Here is an 18,290-nt window from a genome sequence, read left to right on the forward strand (position 1 = left end):
AGAACGATTGCAGTGAACTGAGGCTGTTTGTTAAGCTCCAAAGCAGGTAAAGTCAGGAAAATCTGCAAAAAAGATTATGGCATCAGATTTTTGGGATGCAGAAAAGATTTTATTAATTGATTATCTTGAAACAGGTAAAAATATTAATTCTGTATATTATTGGTACTTTTTGGATTGTTTGGATGCCAAAGTTTGTGAAAAAAAACACCTAATTTAGCAAAGAAAAAAGTTGTTTTTCGTTAAGAAAATGCACATTCTCACACAAATGTTTTGACAATTGCTAAATTAAATGAACTTAAGTACAAATTGCATAAAAATCCACTATATTCACTAGGTTTAGCTCCTAGTGACTACTACCTCTTTTGAAACTTGAAACAATTCTTTCTAAGAAAGTTTTTTTGATTGAATGAAAATGCTATTTTCATGGATGAGTATTAAACAGAGCTTCCAGAAAATCATTACAGAGATGGTATAAAAATGTTGGAGGATCATTGGAATAAGTGAAAAAGAGTTGAGGGAGATAATATTGAATAAAGAAACTAATTTCAGGTAAAAATTTACTTTCTTTCATTTTTGCTTTCAAAACTTTCAACCAACCTTTATAATCATATACAATTATACATTGTAAATTGTGCTTGAGTTAATTACATCCTAGGAGATGTTTATACAGTAACAATTTTCAGTTTGAGGGGCCAAATTTTTAAAGGTATTTTTCTCAAAACTGCTCAGTCAAAATGGAAGCATATGTCCATGCAATCATGGTCTTGATCCATATGAAGCATATGAGTCAAGGTGATGATTATATAAACCATAAAAAGTTAAGAAGTTGGATTATTCAAATGTCAAACATAATAAAGTCATTTGTAACTTTAAACTGTTCCTTCCTGTTCCATTTGAAACTTTAAACTGTTCCTCCGAGTAGTCTGAGAGTCATTTTAAAAAGTCATTTGTAACTTTAAACTGTTCCTTCCTGTTCCATTTGAAACTTTAAACTGTTCCTCTGAGTCGTCGTCATTTTAAAAAGACTTTATTATCAACAAAATTACTTATCATAATCAAACCTGAAAAACAGCAAGCAAAGAATTAGTAAGTTTATCAAAATTTGCTCTTGATGGATTTTGGAGATTGGCAAACCTGTAGAAGGAAATTTTTATCATTAACTTAGATGTAAAAAAATGAGTAAAAAGTTGAAGAACATATTATTTTATGTATCAGCTACAAATAGTCAAAAAAGAAAACTTTATTTATTTTGTTATTTACTTATTTTAATTTTAATTTAATTAATTAGATAACAAACTTTGGATTTAGGCATAAAAACAAAAATTTAGCAATCAGTGTTTATGTATTATGCCTAATTAATCTTGCTAAATATTCATTAATGCTAAATTCATTAAATTTAAAATAAAAAGGATAATTACCGTCCTCCAAAGAGTTGCATACCCAAAAGAGCCATAATCAACATGTAGAGAAGAATGAGACACAAGAGACTAATGATTGAATTTATGGTATTTGTAAATGATGTCACAAGATTTTTTAAAGTTGACCAGTATCTATAGAAAAACAGCAAGAAAGATAGATTTGCTTTTAACATCTATAAAATATAAAATTAGACTTTAACCAATAGAAAAACTTTTAAATGGTTGACTTGTTATTCACAAAACATTAGCAACTTTTAATTTATTCAATAAGGCACAGTGAGTTTGGTCTGGTAAAAAAAAAACTCATTAACTCTCTACTGTTTGTCTACCATTTCAATGTTAATATTAAGCTAATTCAAATTCAATCCATTAAAAAAGAGTTTATAGCATAAAATTATTTGAAAGATAATTGAATGCAAAGAAGCAGAAAAAATTAAAGTAATATTATGAAATTGTTATAAGTAATGTTAAACTGAAATAATTAACATATAGAAGTTCCCAATTTTTCACAATAAACTAAATACTGGTATTATGTACCATATTAAAAAAAATGTGTATATATTGATTTAAAAAATCAATTTAGTGAACTAAAATTAGTAATTAATTCATAAAACATCAAAAACTAACTTTGTTACTTTAAAAACTTGCAGAAATCTCAAGCATTCTAGAACGCTTATACCAGCCTGTATCTGCAATGATGCTTCTGCAATTATTAACAACACCACCTATATGAGTACATCATCAAACATAAACAAAATGTGAAATTTCACAAACCACAACTAAAAACATCATAAGACAAAGCATCATACATAAATATTTAGTTAAAAAAAAAAGAGAGAACGAAAGAAAGAAAATAGTTAGATAGAGTTATCAAAATTTGATAATAATGATTCTTGGATTACTTTGAAGACAACACTCCAAAAGCAACTTCTGACATTATTTAAAGATAAGATTATCATTTGAAAATAATATAATTAGAAAACAGTCAGTTAAGTGACTGGTCCTATATTGATTACCTGGCCAAAGAAATTTTATAACTATGTGTTAATTTTCTGGCATAATTAAATGCATAACTATAAAATATTATAAAAATAACTAAATATTATGGTATTTTGTTAAGTATTAAATTTTTTTAATCACATAAATAAAGTCATATAAAAAAAAAATTTTTTAATTATTTAAAAATGTGATTCTCTTTCAATTGTTTTTAAAAATAATTGAATATAAAATAATTTCGAACCAGCATACTTGAAACCTAAGTGATCAATAAAATTCAATCAAACTAAAATCATTAAAAAAGAGTAAAAATAAAGGAAAAATTTAAAGTGTGTTTGCAAGTATTACTTACAAGTAATTCAAAAAGATTGAATGATGAAGCACAATAGCCAGACAATGATAGTGAAAATATTTTCAACAACACTTCAAAAATGACAAAAGCTATAAATGCTTTTTCAGAAAAACCTATTAAAAAATATTTATGTCATTATATCAAAATTTCTACAACATTATCATTATATTATCACAGAAATATCACAATATTATCAACAACACTTTTCTAAAGCATATTTCAGTAGATTTTTTAGAACGTTCATGAATAAACAACTTATTGGATGATCATTTAACTACCAAATATTAAAAATTTGTTATTAAATGCTCATTTAAAACAAAAGAAGAAAAAAAACGAAAGAAGCCAACTTACTTTGAACATCAGAAAGCCAATTTGGCTGATGATAGTGTTTTGTTGCCAAAATTAGAGAGTTGATAGCAATCATGACAAATACAAACCAAAAAAAGTACTTATGCATAACAACATAACGCATTCTTACTTGCATTTGCTTTACTTGAAGATGTAAAACTTCTAACTTTGACATAGAAAACTGAATGGGCAGCTGGAAGTTAGGCATTGTAAATATAACCAAAGGATTTGTAATAATTTCATTTAAGACTGTTTCATTGCGCTTTTCTGTCAGCTGGCATTTTTCAAAAACCATCAGGTCTTCTGCATGAGAAAATTCATGCATTTTATCATTATGAAAAGTTAATATTTAAGATTTTTTTTTTCTTCTCAACTTTTATTTAACACTAAAACAGCTGAAAGGAAAAAGAGTTAAAATGTGCTTGAAAAACTTTTAAACTTATTACCTCCTTTTGAAATCCATTTGGAATAAAAGTCACAAATTTGATCTAACCGCTTCTTCTCACGAAGCTTCATGAAGACTCGTTTGTTCTCAAACTTTTCTCTTTCTTTTGCAAATTCACTAAATATTATAATATTACTACAGATATAAAAATTAGTAGCATTTTTACAAAAAGCTAAAATTTAAATGGAATATTAACCATAAACATTTTAAATAAAAACAGTAGTGCATAATATTACTACAGATACAAAAATAGTAGCATTTTTATAAAAAGCTAAAATTAAATGGAATATAAACCATAAACATTTTAAATAAAAACAGTAGTGCATAATATTACTACAGATACAAAAATAGTAGCATTTTTATAAAAAGCTAAAATTTAAATGGAATATAAACCATAAACATTTTAAATAAAAACAGTAGTGCATAATATTACTACAGATACAAAAATAGTAGCATTTTTATAAAAAGCTAAAATTTAAATGGAATATAAACCATAAACATTTTAAATAAAAACAGTAGTGCATAATATTACTACAGATACAAAAATAGTAGCATTTTTATAAAAAGCTAAAATTTAAATGGAATATAAACCATAAACATTTTAAATAAAAACAGTAGTACATAATATTACTACAGATACAAAAATAGTAGCATTTTTATAAAAAGCTAAAATTTAAATGGAATATAAACCATAAACATTTTAAATAAAAACAGTAGTGCATAATATTACTACAGATACAAAAATAGTAGCATTTTTATAAAAAGCTAAAATTTAAATGGAATATAAACCATAAACATTTTAAATAAAAACAGTAGTGCATAATATTACTACAGATACAAAAATAGTAGCATTTTTATAAAAAGCTAAAATTTAAATGGAATATAAACCATAAACATTTTAAATAAAAACAGTAGTGCATAATGTATTTAAACTTCTGTTTAACTACCAATTGTAACAGTTTAAGTGTCACTAATTTTCAAACTCTCAACTTCCTTGAAATGCAAAAATTTATTGCTTAATGCAAAAATTATGATTTGTTATTTATGATTATAAAAAAAAAATCTTAAATAATAAAGTAACAATTTATAAGTGATGATTGGTGAAAACTTGAAAAAAACCTGAAAATTGAAGTAAAAGTATTCTTACCAGCTGAGCACACCGAGAGCAAGGTGCAACATAAAAAAAGAGCCAAACAAGATTAGTGTAGTATAATAAATTGTCCAAATTATTCCATTGATATCCATAACATCATGTGTCTAAAGTGAAATTAAAAAATTTTATTAAAAATGTAACAGATTAACAAAATTAAAAAACTGAAATTTAAAAAAAAAAGCTAAGGAAAAACATTAAAAACAACTTCAAAATGAAAACATACGTAGTACATGATATCTACCCATCCCTCCAATGTAATGCACTGAAATACAGTAAGCATAGAGAGGAAGATGTTATCAAATGATGATATTCCGTAATTAACACCTCGAACATATCTAGAACAGCTTTGATTATTATGACATTTACGCCCATGAACAAAAAAAGTCTCATTGCTCAAATGGTCACATGCTTTTGTTGAATCTTCAACTAAAAAGAAAAATGTTGACACTTTTAGATAAAATACCTTAAAATACTTAATTGAAATACTTGATTTTGATTGGTTATTAATTTTGATTGGTTGATATTATGGCATTGGTATTGGATGGTTGGTAGTAATAAGTTTAATAAAAGTAATTATTGTTTTATATATTATTTTTGTCCTTATCAGATTAGAATTTTGCATCTTTTGAAACTATAGAACTTTCCATAAAAAGTTAGAATTTATAATTAACCCAAAAGATTAAAAAAAAAACATCAACATTCTTTGAAAAAAATTTTTAAAAACTCACATTTTCCATTGGAGTTATTTTTGCAACTATAATGAAATCTTTCAAACATAAACTCCAGTCCAATAATAGCATATATACTAATTACAAAAACTATGAGACACAATACTTGCAAAAGAGGTAAAATTGCTTTCACAATAGATTTCATGACAAAATGCAAGCCTATAAAGAAAAGAAATTAGGTAACTTTTTAATAAAATTGTAATGTAAGCATAATATTTGAGAAGATCTAAACTAAAGATTGATATTGTTTTAATACTACTAATAATAACATACATACTAATAAAATACATGTAATAAATGTAATAGAACTGTAATAAAACATGCTGTAAAAATGTAATAAAACATACTAATTACAAGTAATGTAATAAAGTATATAACAGCTGAGAGGGATGATACTTACTTTGAAATCCAGTGACAGCTTTGACAGGATGAAGCAATCGAATGATACGTAACCCTTTTAAATTGAGTTGGTTTGCTCCTGGGACTAACTTAAGCATTGTTGCAGCACTTACATGCAATAGAGAAAATCCATTTGCAAAATATGTATTTTAAAATTTCAATTACTATTAAATGATTTTATTACAGCTAATATCATTATTTGCATTAGTATGATTATTCTTTTTATCGCAGTTACTGTTGTTACTTGTGTTGCTATCATTATTTTTACCATTGACCTTATTTTTATAATTATCAAAAATAAAAGAATTGTTATTATAGAATAAAAATTATATACCTGATTACAATGATGAAAAAATCTGCAAGATTCAATAAACTTCTCAGGTATGAATTAGGATGTAAAACAAAGCCTGAGGCAATGATTTTTAGAATTGCTTCACCAACAAATATTCCAAGAAAATACCATTCAGTTTTTTCCTAAATTTATGATAAATTTTAGTATTATTATTAGGGTTCCTTTAAGCCTATAAGGTACCCGAGGTTGGACTCGATTTGACCTCCATTTTTTCCTTGTATACTGTAATGTCCCTTATTTAATATTAGATAAGTTTACTTAAATTGATTTTTTTTTTATTTAGCCACAAAAGATTGTATTGCTTATCAACAAAAAGTTGATACAAAAAAAAATTGCAAAGACACTGAATAAGTTTTTCAAAAATCAATTCTTGTAAACAGGAAATAAAAATGCATTTGCCAACCAGATAATAAAAAGGTCCAGTGCAAAGGATAAATATTACTAAATGAATATGCCATTAATCCCTTTTTTGCAGCCCTGAATACTGTCCTTCAATGTTTAATGTATCATCATATGACCACCTGCAACAATAAACTACTTAAGTATTATATCTTGTAAACATCTCTAAAACAACTTTGCTAAGTGTTCTTCTCCATGCCAAACAAGAAAGGTTGATTGTAAAAAAACGCTCAATTGGTCAGTATCTTTAGTATATTGAAATATAAATGTTAATTGATCAAAATTGACAAACTCAGCCTAAGCTAACACTTATTGAGTAGCATTTCGCTTTTTTCTAAAATTATTGTTATTTCCAATTAAATTCATTAAATATTGACAGATATTAATTAAAAGTGTTATCTTTTACAATTCTTCCATGTTATGTTATGTGTTCAAGTAGAAATGAGTTGAACTGTCTTTATAACTAATGCATTCCCAAAAAATTGCCAACTTTCAGCAACTCATTAGTTTAGTTAACAGCAGCAAAAGTTAGCATGCTGTTGTATGTAAATGAGCATATTTTTTTATGCTTTTTATATCTATTATGCTTTTAAAGAATTTTTCCAGTCATCAGATCTAGTTATAGAAAATTTTGACTAAGGCTGTTGATGGTGAAAACAATAAACACTTTTGATTGAGAAACTTAACATTTTTTAATTCACGCTTAAAGAATTGCTCGGATAAATATTTTTTTTTTTTGTTATCAACCATTCTTTGAGAATTCTTGAAGCTAAAAATATTACTTTCACATACGGTTGAGCAATTAGAAAATTTTATGATACATAAAATAATTGATATCAAAAGTCTTGGTCTCGTTAACCAAAGAGTTTCTGTTCTAGTGTTGGAATTACTTTTAAGATGCTCTGGTTTTCGTCCTGATCTGATTCCTGAAACAAAATCCCAGTCTGGTTCTTGTTCTAGTATTTGTTCTGTTTCCCTTTCTAGTTTAATAACTGGAGAATAATTGCCAATCAGATTTAAAATTTCAAATATTATTTTCGATGTTGATAAAAACTGTAAAATTAAAGTTAAATAATGACAATTTATGAGATTTTGACGAGCCTACTTATGGTTGAGAGGCTTTTTTTCTTTAAGTACCACCTCTTTGATAAATCCTTTTTGACAATTATTTTATTTTATATTTTAGTGCTTGTATAAAGATTCACTAGTAGGCTTTTGAAAGGTTTACTTCGAGGAGTAATTTAACTTCAGGTTTCAAGGTTCGAACTTCGAGCTAATATTTTCGATTTCTTTCTTGCGGGTCGGGAAAATAAGAATTGAAAATTCTAGATTTGCCGGGGAACTCAGAATAGGCTTTCCAATTTCCTAGTAAAATGTTTTGAAATTTCACTGCTTCTTTCGGCAAAAAAGAAGTCTCACTAAGTAATTTTGTTTGCTTTTAAATTTTGAGCAAATCGACTTTAAAAGAAGAAAACTAATGTTAAATGCCTTTAAAAATATTAAAACCTCTTTGGTTTGGAGTAATTTTAATCAAATTTGAAGAAAAATATATTGTCCGAAATTGTAAAGGCGGTTCTACACTTGGATCAAATATGCATTCAAAAAAATTCGTAATAGTATTTTACAAAAAGAATGTGAAGATGAGCAATTGAATAACAACCTTTTTATTTAATTAAATTTGGATTCAATAATAAAGAAAATATCATTAGATGAAAAGTTGGCCTTTTTTGCAGCAGTAGATGGGTTTTCAATAAAAAGAACAACAAAAGTTAAAAAAAAGAAGAAAAATATTGAAGTTCATTGCGATAACTCAACCTTACAAAAAGAATTTAATTAGTTTGAACTGCTTTAAAATGCTTTTTTGACTATTTGTTCATCTGGTAATTGAGGCTGAAAGAGCATTTAGTTCAACTATTTTTTTACAAAATTTAGAAATGGTTTGACAGATTATCATTTAGATGCAATAGCTTTCTTAAGAAGCTACTTTATGTCACAAAAATAACTTTAAAAGTGCAATTAAGATACAAATAAATAATTTAACTAGTTAATAAAGACCAAATATCCAAAGAAACACAGAAAAATTTTGTTTGATCTCTTTTAGCTGAATTTTCCCGTGACCCCTAAAACTGTATCAAAATTTCCCGCTATCTGGAGAATGGAAAAGACCAGGAATTCGCACCTCCTACTTGCGTGTTTACGGTCTCGAAGTAGCCGAAATTGTTTGAAGTGCTTATTTGAAGTATTTTGTAATTTTCTTACTTAAGTTTTGAAAATGGCATTTAAGAACACAATTTTATTATAATGCAATAATAGATTTGAATTTTTTAGGTTTGAACTAAATCAATCAAGTTTTGATAAAAACGAAATTCTAAGAATTTATCAGACTCTTTTTCTTTTCTTTTTTTTTTATTTCCGGATTAATTCCGGTTAATTCCGGATATTATGTGTCACCTTTGCATTTTTATTAGGACGGGGCTACCTTTAAGATTATTTGTTTTAAATTTATAAAATCAGTAAAGCCATAATTTTCAGACTTTAAAAGATAACCATTCCCAGAATATATATATATATATATATATATATATATATATATATATATATATATATATATATATATATATATATATATATATATATATATATATATATATATATATATATATATATGTGTGTGTGTGTGTGTGTGTGTGTGTGTGTGTGTGTGTGTGTGTGTGTGTGTGTGTGTGTGTGTGTGTGTGTGTGTGTATATGTATATATATATATATATATATATATATATATATATATATATGTATGTATGTATGTATGTATGTATATATATATGTATGTATGTATGTATATATAATATATATGTTCTATGGTAATATAGTCGTTAGAACTTTAGCTTTCACTTACAGCAAACTTGTTCAAATCAGATTTGTCATGGTTTGGCATGGGTTCATCGATTGCCATAACAACGCATGCGCATAAGATTGTAAGTATAACAAAGTAATCAAAAAATGTGCAAATCAGATAAGGAATTTTTGTATAAATGTTATTAGCTATATAAAACTACATATATAAAATAAAACTACAGCAAGATATATGTATTAAACTATAACAAGAAAAAATTTAAGAAATCTTTGTTTTTAGAATAATTACATTTTTAATTTTATTTATTGCCTGCTCGTGTGTCACGCGACAAATTTTCAAGAAAATGAGTCTTGTTGTTATTTTTTTAAAGAGATTTCTTTTTTTTTTCTTTTTAAGTTAAAGTTTAATTGAAATTTTGTTCATATAAAAATTTTTTTGGTCATGTAAAAACTTTATATTGTCCTACATAAAGCACCTCCTTTTATTGTAAGAAAATTTAATTTGATGTTCAAGCTTCTAGTGATAAATTTGTTTGATACAACTCTATTCATGTTTTTAATATAAAAAATCTTCAAAACTAAAATTAAAAATGAAAAGATATTTTGCGTTTGTTATACTTTCAGCCATCAAGCGAATCTTGTTGTTTGGCTTAAAAACAAACAAAGAATTGTATTCCTTTGCCAGAATCTTCTTTTTATCAGAAAATTCCCCCAAAACCTTTTCAGGGCATCTCGGTTGTTGGAAAGATGCGTTTACTTTTTTAGAAGCATAAGAAGGCTTTTCAGGAGAACTCTTAGTTGCACTGAGAGAAGTGGATCCTTGAATCTTTGTAGAAGTTATTTTACCAGTAATATTTGATAATGGAGAGTTTATCACTTTGTTCAAACTATTATTTTCTTTTTTGAGATAGTGTTGCGACTCAAACGATACTTTCTTTTCATTTAGATAATCACCACAGTTGAGTTTTCTAAAATTTTCAAGCTTTTCATTCGAACTTTTATGCTTGGCGGGATTGATGTAATATATACCCTTCGCCATTTTGAAGTTATCTTTTCGAACTTATTCAATTTTTTAAAAATATTTTTATACTTTTTTAAATACACCAAAAACGATTTATTAAAAGTTTACAAAATATAGAAATTACCATCTGCTTTTTCTGGATCGAAAAATCTCTCCTGTTATTTTTTTTTTTCATAATTATAACTAGATTAAAAAGAAAAGTGCAATAGAAATATGTCGATGTTATGATATTAAAAAAAAATTGGAAAGAAAACAATCGAGCATTTTTTACTTCAAAAAAAAACTTTTTTAATATGATAAATTTCTTTTGTGCTGACCGGACGATAATGCTTATACCATAACCACTTCTTTTCTACTTCTTTCTTTCAAAAGCTGTGATCATAAAATTACACTAAAGATTATTTAAAACAAAATAAAGAGCTAAAATAAGAAATTCATTTTTCTGGTCCTGTTTATTTTTCGAACTTTTAAGATGCAACAAAAAGAGAAGAGAGGTATCTAAAATCTGCTAATTGATTAAGGAGTTTAGTAGACGATATATTGGAAAGGGTATCGTAAATAATTACGCAGATTTCAAGGGGGTAACGGGATGCCAAAAGTTAAAAAAAAAAAGTGATTACGTAACGTCGGAAATTTATCCATGACGGGAAAAAATATTATTGATTAATATGAGCCATTTTTTATTTTTTTCAAATCATCTTTTTTGTTAAATGTAAAAAAAAAATTTAAGATTATAATATTCAAAAAAGCATTCATAAAAACAGAGTGTAGTATACCAAATACAAGAGTATACCATACCGAATACAAGAGTATAATATATCGAATATAATGGTATACTATAACGAACACAAGAGTAAACCATGCCGAATATAATAGTAACTTATATAGAATACTAGAATTAAAAGCATTAAAAATTTCTTTAAGTTAGGTTTCAAAGTTATTTTACATTCTATCAAAGAAACATCTTAAAGTTTATAATCAAAATATATATTCTCTGAACAAGGTTTGTTACGGAGCTTCGACTCCGACTCCGAAGATTCGGAAGTTCCGATTGATTTTCACCTCTGACTCCAACTTCGGCTCCGATAATTTAAACCTGAAGTTTAACGAAGATTCAAATTTAGAACGCAGGGCGTTCTATCGATTTTGTTTGTTGTAATTCAAGGCTATTATATTTTAGTATTAAAAGAAATTAAAACAAAGCATTTATTTAAAGTTGCTTTACTTGTGAATGAAAAATGTTAGTTGTGCACGAGTGCAGTATTTAGCATTATTGATGTGATAAATTTATTTAAAGACTAAACGATGAAACCAAAAACAAGTGATATATGGAAATACTTCAATGATGCTGATGCTAAAATGGCAAACTGCAAAGTTTCTGGGAAAACGTATTCAAGAAAAGAAGGTACAACTACGTCCTTAAAATATCATTTAATTACGTCCTTAAAATATCATTTAAAGTCTTTTCATGTAAGTGAATACGAAGAATTTATTAAGCTAGAAACAGAAAAAAAAGAGCAGCCTTCAACTTCAACTCTTTTTCAAGAGGCAAAAAAGCAAATCACTTTCAAAGACTCTTTGACGAGGAATTAAAAATGGGCTTCTTCTAATCTTAATTCAAACGTAACAGATAATTTGATTTCTCAAATGATTGCTCTGCTGGACCTACCTTTCAATTTTGTTGGAGGTATTGGATTTAGACAATTTTACAATTTATTGTGTCGAACTTTCAGTTAAGAACACGACGTTTTTTTACTTCATTTACTTGTGTTGAATTGTATCCTAAATTGGCAAGTAAGATGATTTAATGAAAAACTTGACTAAAATCCCGTTTACTACCGATATTTGGATTGAACCTAGTTCCAATTTTTCCTTATTAAGTATGACGGCGCGTAACAACACTGAAAACTTTGAAAGAATTAAACTTGTTTTAAAGTGCAACCCATTCAATGGCCGACACACGGGAAATGTAATTCATGAAAGTATTAATGAGATGCTGTTAGAATGACATATAACCCCCGAGAAAACTCACTTTTTCATTCGCGACTGTGGATCAGATATGAAACGTACAACTAGGCTAGTTAATATTCCTGACGTCAATTGTGCCTTACATCAATTACAACTTTGTGTAAGAACTATGTTAGATTCTAATAAAGAAATAAAAAAAAAAAAAAAAAAAAAACAATATAGAAATAAAAAAAAATTTCTACGCATTTTAATCATTCTCAAAATGCTCAAATGGAACTGTAAAAAATTCAAAAGAAGCAACTTAACCGAAAGGCATTAGGGGTAGTGCAAGAGTGTAATACGCGGATAAGAAACTTGCATTTAACCTAAATACCTTTTTAATCTTTCATAATTAACGGCTTTGATTTATTGTTTTACTCTCATTTACAGGTGGAACAGCACTTTCTACATGCCAAAAAGAAGATTCAAATAAAAGATTCATTGTGTCTGTATGCTAGTAAACACAAGATTCCACAAATAATTCTTGAAGAATGGCTGCATATCAATAAATAGGTATCTATTCTTAAACCTTTTGAGGAGGTTACCAGAAATATGAGTGAGAGTTCAACTAGCATTTCATCAGTTTCGTTACGTTCAAACGTTACGTTCAATTCGACCATTACACATCCTAAAAAAAAAAAACATTAAAATTGGAAGAAAGTAAACCAGAAAGTAGGCGCTGCTGCTCGACTTTCTCCCACCCACCCACCCACCCCACCCCCACCCCCTAATTTTATGATTGATTCTGATAGAGAATTTTATGCTGATTAAGAATCGTATAAAAACATGGGTCTCAAAATCAATGGAAAGGGCTCTAATCTGAAGTTGAAAGTACAAAAATATACGACAAATCTCTAATATTCGCCATCTTGAATAAATTAACTTTACGGTTGGTTTTATTTTCAAAAGCAAAAAATGCCAGCCCGGTTTTTATAAGAAAAAATTTTTTTTTTGGTTTAATATAAACGGCTAAGTTCCTTCGAGTATACATATTTTCTTTTTTTTTTCTTTTAATAAGAAACTTGTTTTATAAAAAAGTAGTACTTTAAGCCCCCAAAATCTTAAGAAACTATTAGTTCTTAAAAACTTTTCGATAAGAAACTTATTTTATTAACATTCGAGGAACATTTCCTTATTTGTGCTCTGTTCAGGGACAAACCTTAGGATTACATGACAGTGATGGGATCCAAACTATTTTATCTGACAATAAAACTTGATAACATCTTTTCAAAGTTCATTTTATACACTTTTTCTCACTTTCCATAGTTATACAACTTTTAGTACTTTTTAGCATTAGAGTTGAAAAAAAGTACTCTTGAAATAAGAGACTTTCTAGTACAAGCTCAATTGCTTCGTTTCTTATGTGTAATCGGACAGGAAAATTAGCTATAGAGCGTTTTACTCTTGCGACATGATTCCTTTTTGTAAATTTTAAATTTATAAGAGAATTTACGACAATTCTCAGGTAATATTAAATCTTTAATAATAAAGAAAGAGTAATTGAAGAGACAACTTTCTTAAACCGAAGTAAACCGAAATACTTAAAACCTCAATAAAAGAAACTGTTGAGCAATTAAATTCAATGTTTGGGGACCTATATAATTGAAGTAAGTATATGAAATAGTTATATATACATTTTTATAAGATAAAGTAGAAAGGATTTAAATTTTTATTAGATTAAGTAGAAAGGATTTAAAGTAGAAAGGATTTTCATTTTTTAAATCATTTGTATTTTGTTTGTTTTAGTTTTTCTTTTAGCAGTTTTATTTTTATTATCTTATTTTTTAGAAGAAAATTAGGGGTATGGATATTATTTAAAATTATACTAATGCTATATCCATAAAATGGTTATTACTACTTTGAAATTTCTGTGATGCTATTAACTATTTTTGTTCTTTTTTAGAAAATTTAGAAAAAAAAAATTAAAATTTTTTGCCAACACTGACATGGCATGTCATACGTTATTGCATGTAAAGGTTAAATTTTGTTATGAGGATTACAGTTCTTATGAAAAAAAAAAGAAGGTAAAGAGTATTGTTTATAAATATATATTTTGTTTAATTTGAATCTTTTTAAATTTTCTTGCATCATTTTTAAATTTTTTGTTTGCACACAATTATTGTTTGCATATATGCTTTTTTGATATGTATGTGTATGTGGTAACAAGTGCTTTATAGTTGTTTTATCATTGTGTATTTGTAATAATGTAAAGTGTTTTTTTATTGTTCGTGTATGTGTTAATATGTGTTATATAATTGTTATAAAAATGTGTTTAAATATGTATATAAAGTATAAAAATAAGCCAATCGAATGAGACTGTTGCTTAATGTCAATTAATTAAATGTATGTAATGCTATCCTTGCTGCATTGAATGAGCAAGAAAGTGTAGAAAATCAACATTATAGATTGTTTTTTATGGATGGACCAGCTGGTAGTGGATAAACCTTTACTTATAATTATTTGATTGCTGAAACCATAAGTAGGGGCTTTAAATCTGCTACAGCTGCATGGACTGGCATAGCAGCAACTCTTCTTACAAATGGATCTACATTGCATGGCTTATTCAAACTTCCTGTTACAATATTGGATAATAGCACATGTAATGTAACTCCTAACTCTTTACATGGGCATTTTTTAAAACAAGTTAGTTTGTTTTTGCTTGATGAAACATCCATAATACCTAAACATGCCTTAAATGCAATTGATAGGTTGTTAAAAGATATCTGCTATAATAACTTTCCGTTCAGGGGAAAAATCATTCTTTTTGGCGGTGACTTTAGGCAAATTCTGCCTGTTGTGAAAAGAAGACAACCAGCTGAAATAGTAGAATTGTGTATAAAATGTTCTTTGCATTGGCAATCTGTGCAGAACACAGAAGTTTGCATTAACTGAAAATATGAGAGTACAAGATGAGGAAGGTGAGTTTTTCCAATGGCTGCTAAAACTTGGGAATGGAACAATACCAGTCAATAAGGAGGGTCTTTTTAAAGGATGCATTGAAATACCAAAGCAGTGCATTATTAGAGAAAATGAACCGATTGTTGAAAAGATTTTTGGAGATGCTGATCAAAATGATTATTCTAAACGCATGATTTTATCCAACTAATGTTGATTCATTATCAATCAATGAAGAACTGCTTGAATGTTTGCTGGGTTATGTCAAAACTTATTTATGTGCTGATCAAATTGATACTGATGACCTTAATAAAAGAAATAACTTTCCTGTAGAGTTTTTGACCAGCTTAACTCCTTCAGGTATGTCACCTCTTTGTTTAAAATTGAAAATTGGTTGTGTAATAATTCTACTTAGAAATTTAGATCTCAAAGCTGGGTTATGCAATTGTACTTGAAGGAATGTTTGTGCTCTTCATAATATTATATTGATGCCAAGGTTTTGACAGGTGTTTCTGGTGGTAAACAGGTTTTTGTTCCTCAAATTCAGTTGGCTCCATCAGATTCTAATTTACCTTTTGTTCTTAAATGTCGTCAGTTTCTTGTCAGATTGGCTTATTCAATGACAATTAATAATAGTCAAGGTCAAATATTTAATAGAGTTGGGGAATATCTCAAAAAACTGTGTTTTTCTCATGGTCAACTATATGTTGCATGTTCAAGAACTAGAGCATTTAGTAGTTTGTTTTTCAAAGTTCATCTCATTCAAGGTATGGTAGGTGAAAAGTGTTACACAAATAATGTTATATTTTCTAATGTTCTTAATTTATAGTCTTCAGATTTTCATTTCGAAAATTTACTGTTTATAGGTTTTGAGCACATTTTGTATGTATAACTTTATTTATTATTTTAATTTTTTTTTACAGTTTTTGATAAATATATCTGTCATTTAATATTGTTATAAAATGTGTTTATATGTGTTATATAAAACCGTATTTGTTTATAGTTGTATATATGTTTAAATTATGTTGTTTCCATGTTTTCAAAGTGGTGTGACTTGGCATTATGTTGAGCAAGATTGATAACCTTGCCAGACAAGCGGTGTACTTATAGCAGAGGTGTGACTTGGCAGCATTTAGTGCCAGGTGTTGTTACTGCTTTAGAGCTAGGTTGTGTTGTCTAGCCTTTTTTTAATTATTCTGGAAACACATAATAATGTCTGTTAATGTTTAGCGTTATGTGTATGAGAGAGAATGTAACCTTGATCTTTAAATCTAGGGTGTTTTAATGTCTTAAATTAGAAGTAATTAAATAACTAATATTGAATATAGAAACAAATATACTTTTATGTATTTACATGTTTAGTAAAAAGATAAATATAGTTAACGCTAAATTGATTTTCTAATTTTGCCTTTCATTTTTTAACTTGGTTTGTTATTTTTGCTGGATTTTAGGATCAAGGGTGTAAATATTCTATTTTTATGTGTTATTGTTGTGATGTTTTGTGTTGATAGACTGCCTGGCTTACCTTCACGTTGGTGACTATTGTTAAAAATGAATAATAGGTAGTTTCATTATTGGAACTTACTGCTTTTATTTATTTACTAAAAGCCAAGACAACATTATGCTAAAAATGCAATTTATATCTTAATTTGATTTTGTTTGTTTGTTTGTTAGTATTGTAATCCTTTTGTACTTCAAAACAGATTTTATAGTTACATTTTTGATGAATGTTTATATTAACTGCCATGTCAAAGTAGGTAAGTAAAAATAGGTAAATCAATTTTCAGTTTTTATGTGGTGTTTTTTGTTGTTGTTGTTGTTATTGTTGTAATTATGGTATCATAATTCCTTTTTTTTTTTTTTTCTTTAAGGTTTATGATTGACACATTTATACGATTTATAAAGAATAACCTGATTACCTTTTATTGTAAATTTTTGCCAGTTAAAATGGTATAAATATATGCAATTAGTTCAGTTTTTTTAAAAATTTTCTCTATTATATGCCTAATATTTTGTTGTACGTAACTTAGGGTATCTTTTTAAATGGGGGATGAATATTTTAGTTTTGCGCATTTGTCAAATATCAAGTTGCTTAAATTTAATAAGGTGTTTAACTAGTTAACTAGCTTAGTTTGCATTTGCAACACTTTTGAGGAAACAGAAAATTCTTATATATGTTAAATTCTTATATATATTGAAAAGAAGAATTTGTTTACATATAAATCATTGTTTTACATTTTATTATTCTGGTAAAAGGTCTTCATCAAAAACTTGACTACTCTTAATAAAACTAAGTCTATTCTCCTGACCACCATTAAGACAAAGACGGGGAAGGGAGGTCCTTTATTTGTGTCAAAATATTTAAGAGAATTAAATTTCGAGTAACAAAAGGAATTTTTAGTAAATGGTAGCAAATAACCGTTTTAAGTAAATGGTAGCAAATCACCGTTTACTAAAAACTATTGAAACAAAGAGGGCATATATAAAAATGGTCAAGATTAGTACGATATATAGTAATGGTCAAATGGTCAGCTATTTTTAATAAATTTATTTAGTTGTATGCATTTAGAGTTTTAAAGACAATCTTTTTTAAAGAAACATGTATCAAGCGGATACCAAAAAACTAATAACTGATGCATAACTTGTGTTTGCTTTTTATTAATCTTATTAAATAAAGTTCATGTAAAAAACGTAACAAGAATTTAGCCTCACTTTTTCGTCAATTTAAAGCATGATGAAGTGTTATTATTTTGTGTTAGTAACTAAAAACATATTGTTTTGAACTTAGTGATGTCGAGGAAAATGGTTCTGCCTTACACTGATATGACCTATGTGAGTTGTAAATTACTCAAATAATGTTAAATAATTGGTAAATAATTTTACAGATGGTTTAATTTTTTAAATTTGAAGGCGTTTTTCTAAAAG

At 27.2% G+C, this 18,290-nt stretch overlaps 1 protein-coding gene and 1 long non-coding RNA gene across 4 annotated transcripts in view; one reads left to right on the forward strand and one right to left on the reverse strand.

Moving 5' to 3' along the window:
* Nucleotides 1–10,597, reverse strand: part of LOC145186866 (voltage-dependent L-type calcium channel subunit alpha-1D-like) — a 46,117-nt gene extending 35,520 nt beyond the window's left edge. Inside the window, exons 1-13 of one of the 3 annotated variants that reach the window (XM_090070656.1) lie at nucleotides 10,045–10,597; nucleotides 9,486–9,591; nucleotides 6,174–6,313; nucleotides 5,841–5,947; nucleotides 5,441–5,599; nucleotides 4,936–5,138; nucleotides 4,707–4,816; nucleotides 3,561–3,676; nucleotides 3,118–3,417; nucleotides 2,767–2,879; nucleotides 2,046–2,143; nucleotides 1,419–1,550; nucleotides 1,062–1,134 (exon numbers count right to left, since the gene is read on the reverse strand). In XM_090070656.1, coding sequence (XP_089926782.1) covers nucleotides 1,062–1,134; nucleotides 1,419–1,550; nucleotides 2,046–2,143; nucleotides 2,767–2,879; nucleotides 3,118–3,417; nucleotides 3,561–3,676; nucleotides 4,707–4,816; nucleotides 4,936–5,138; nucleotides 5,441–5,599; nucleotides 5,841–5,947; nucleotides 6,174–6,313; nucleotides 9,486–9,591; nucleotides 10,045–10,481 — 2,094 coding nt within the window. In that variant the 5' untranslated portion in view covers nucleotides 10,482–10,597. Of the gene's footprint in view, nucleotides 1–1,061; nucleotides 1,135–1,418; nucleotides 1,551–2,045; nucleotides 2,144–2,766; nucleotides 2,880–3,117; nucleotides 3,418–3,560; nucleotides 3,677–4,706; nucleotides 4,817–4,935; nucleotides 5,139–5,440; nucleotides 5,600–5,840; nucleotides 5,948–6,173; nucleotides 6,314–6,594; nucleotides 7,924–9,485; nucleotides 9,592–10,044 lie in introns of those variants that run through there. The other 2 variants (XM_090070657.1, XM_090070659.1) reach the window with 2 other exon arrangements.
* Nucleotides 10,598–13,519: 2,922 nt separating this feature from the next.
* On the forward strand, nucleotides 13,520–17,339 carry LOC149880317 (uncharacterized). Its single transcript, XR_016446105.1, has 2 exons — nucleotides 13,520–14,077; nucleotides 14,374–17,339. It is a non-coding gene; the product is annotated as an uncharacterized LOC149880317 (long non-coding RNA).
* Nucleotides 17,340–18,290: the final 951 nt, after the last annotated feature.

Source organism: Hydra viridissima, unplaced genomic scaffold (genome assembly GCF_058129835.1).
Source record: "Hydra viridissima isolate aposymbiotic clone 2 unplaced genomic scaffold, HvirCarnegie_v1 scaffold_13, whole genome shotgun sequence".
NCBI lineage: Eukaryota > Metazoa > Cnidaria > Hydrozoa > Anthoathecata > Hydridae > Hydra > Hydra viridissima.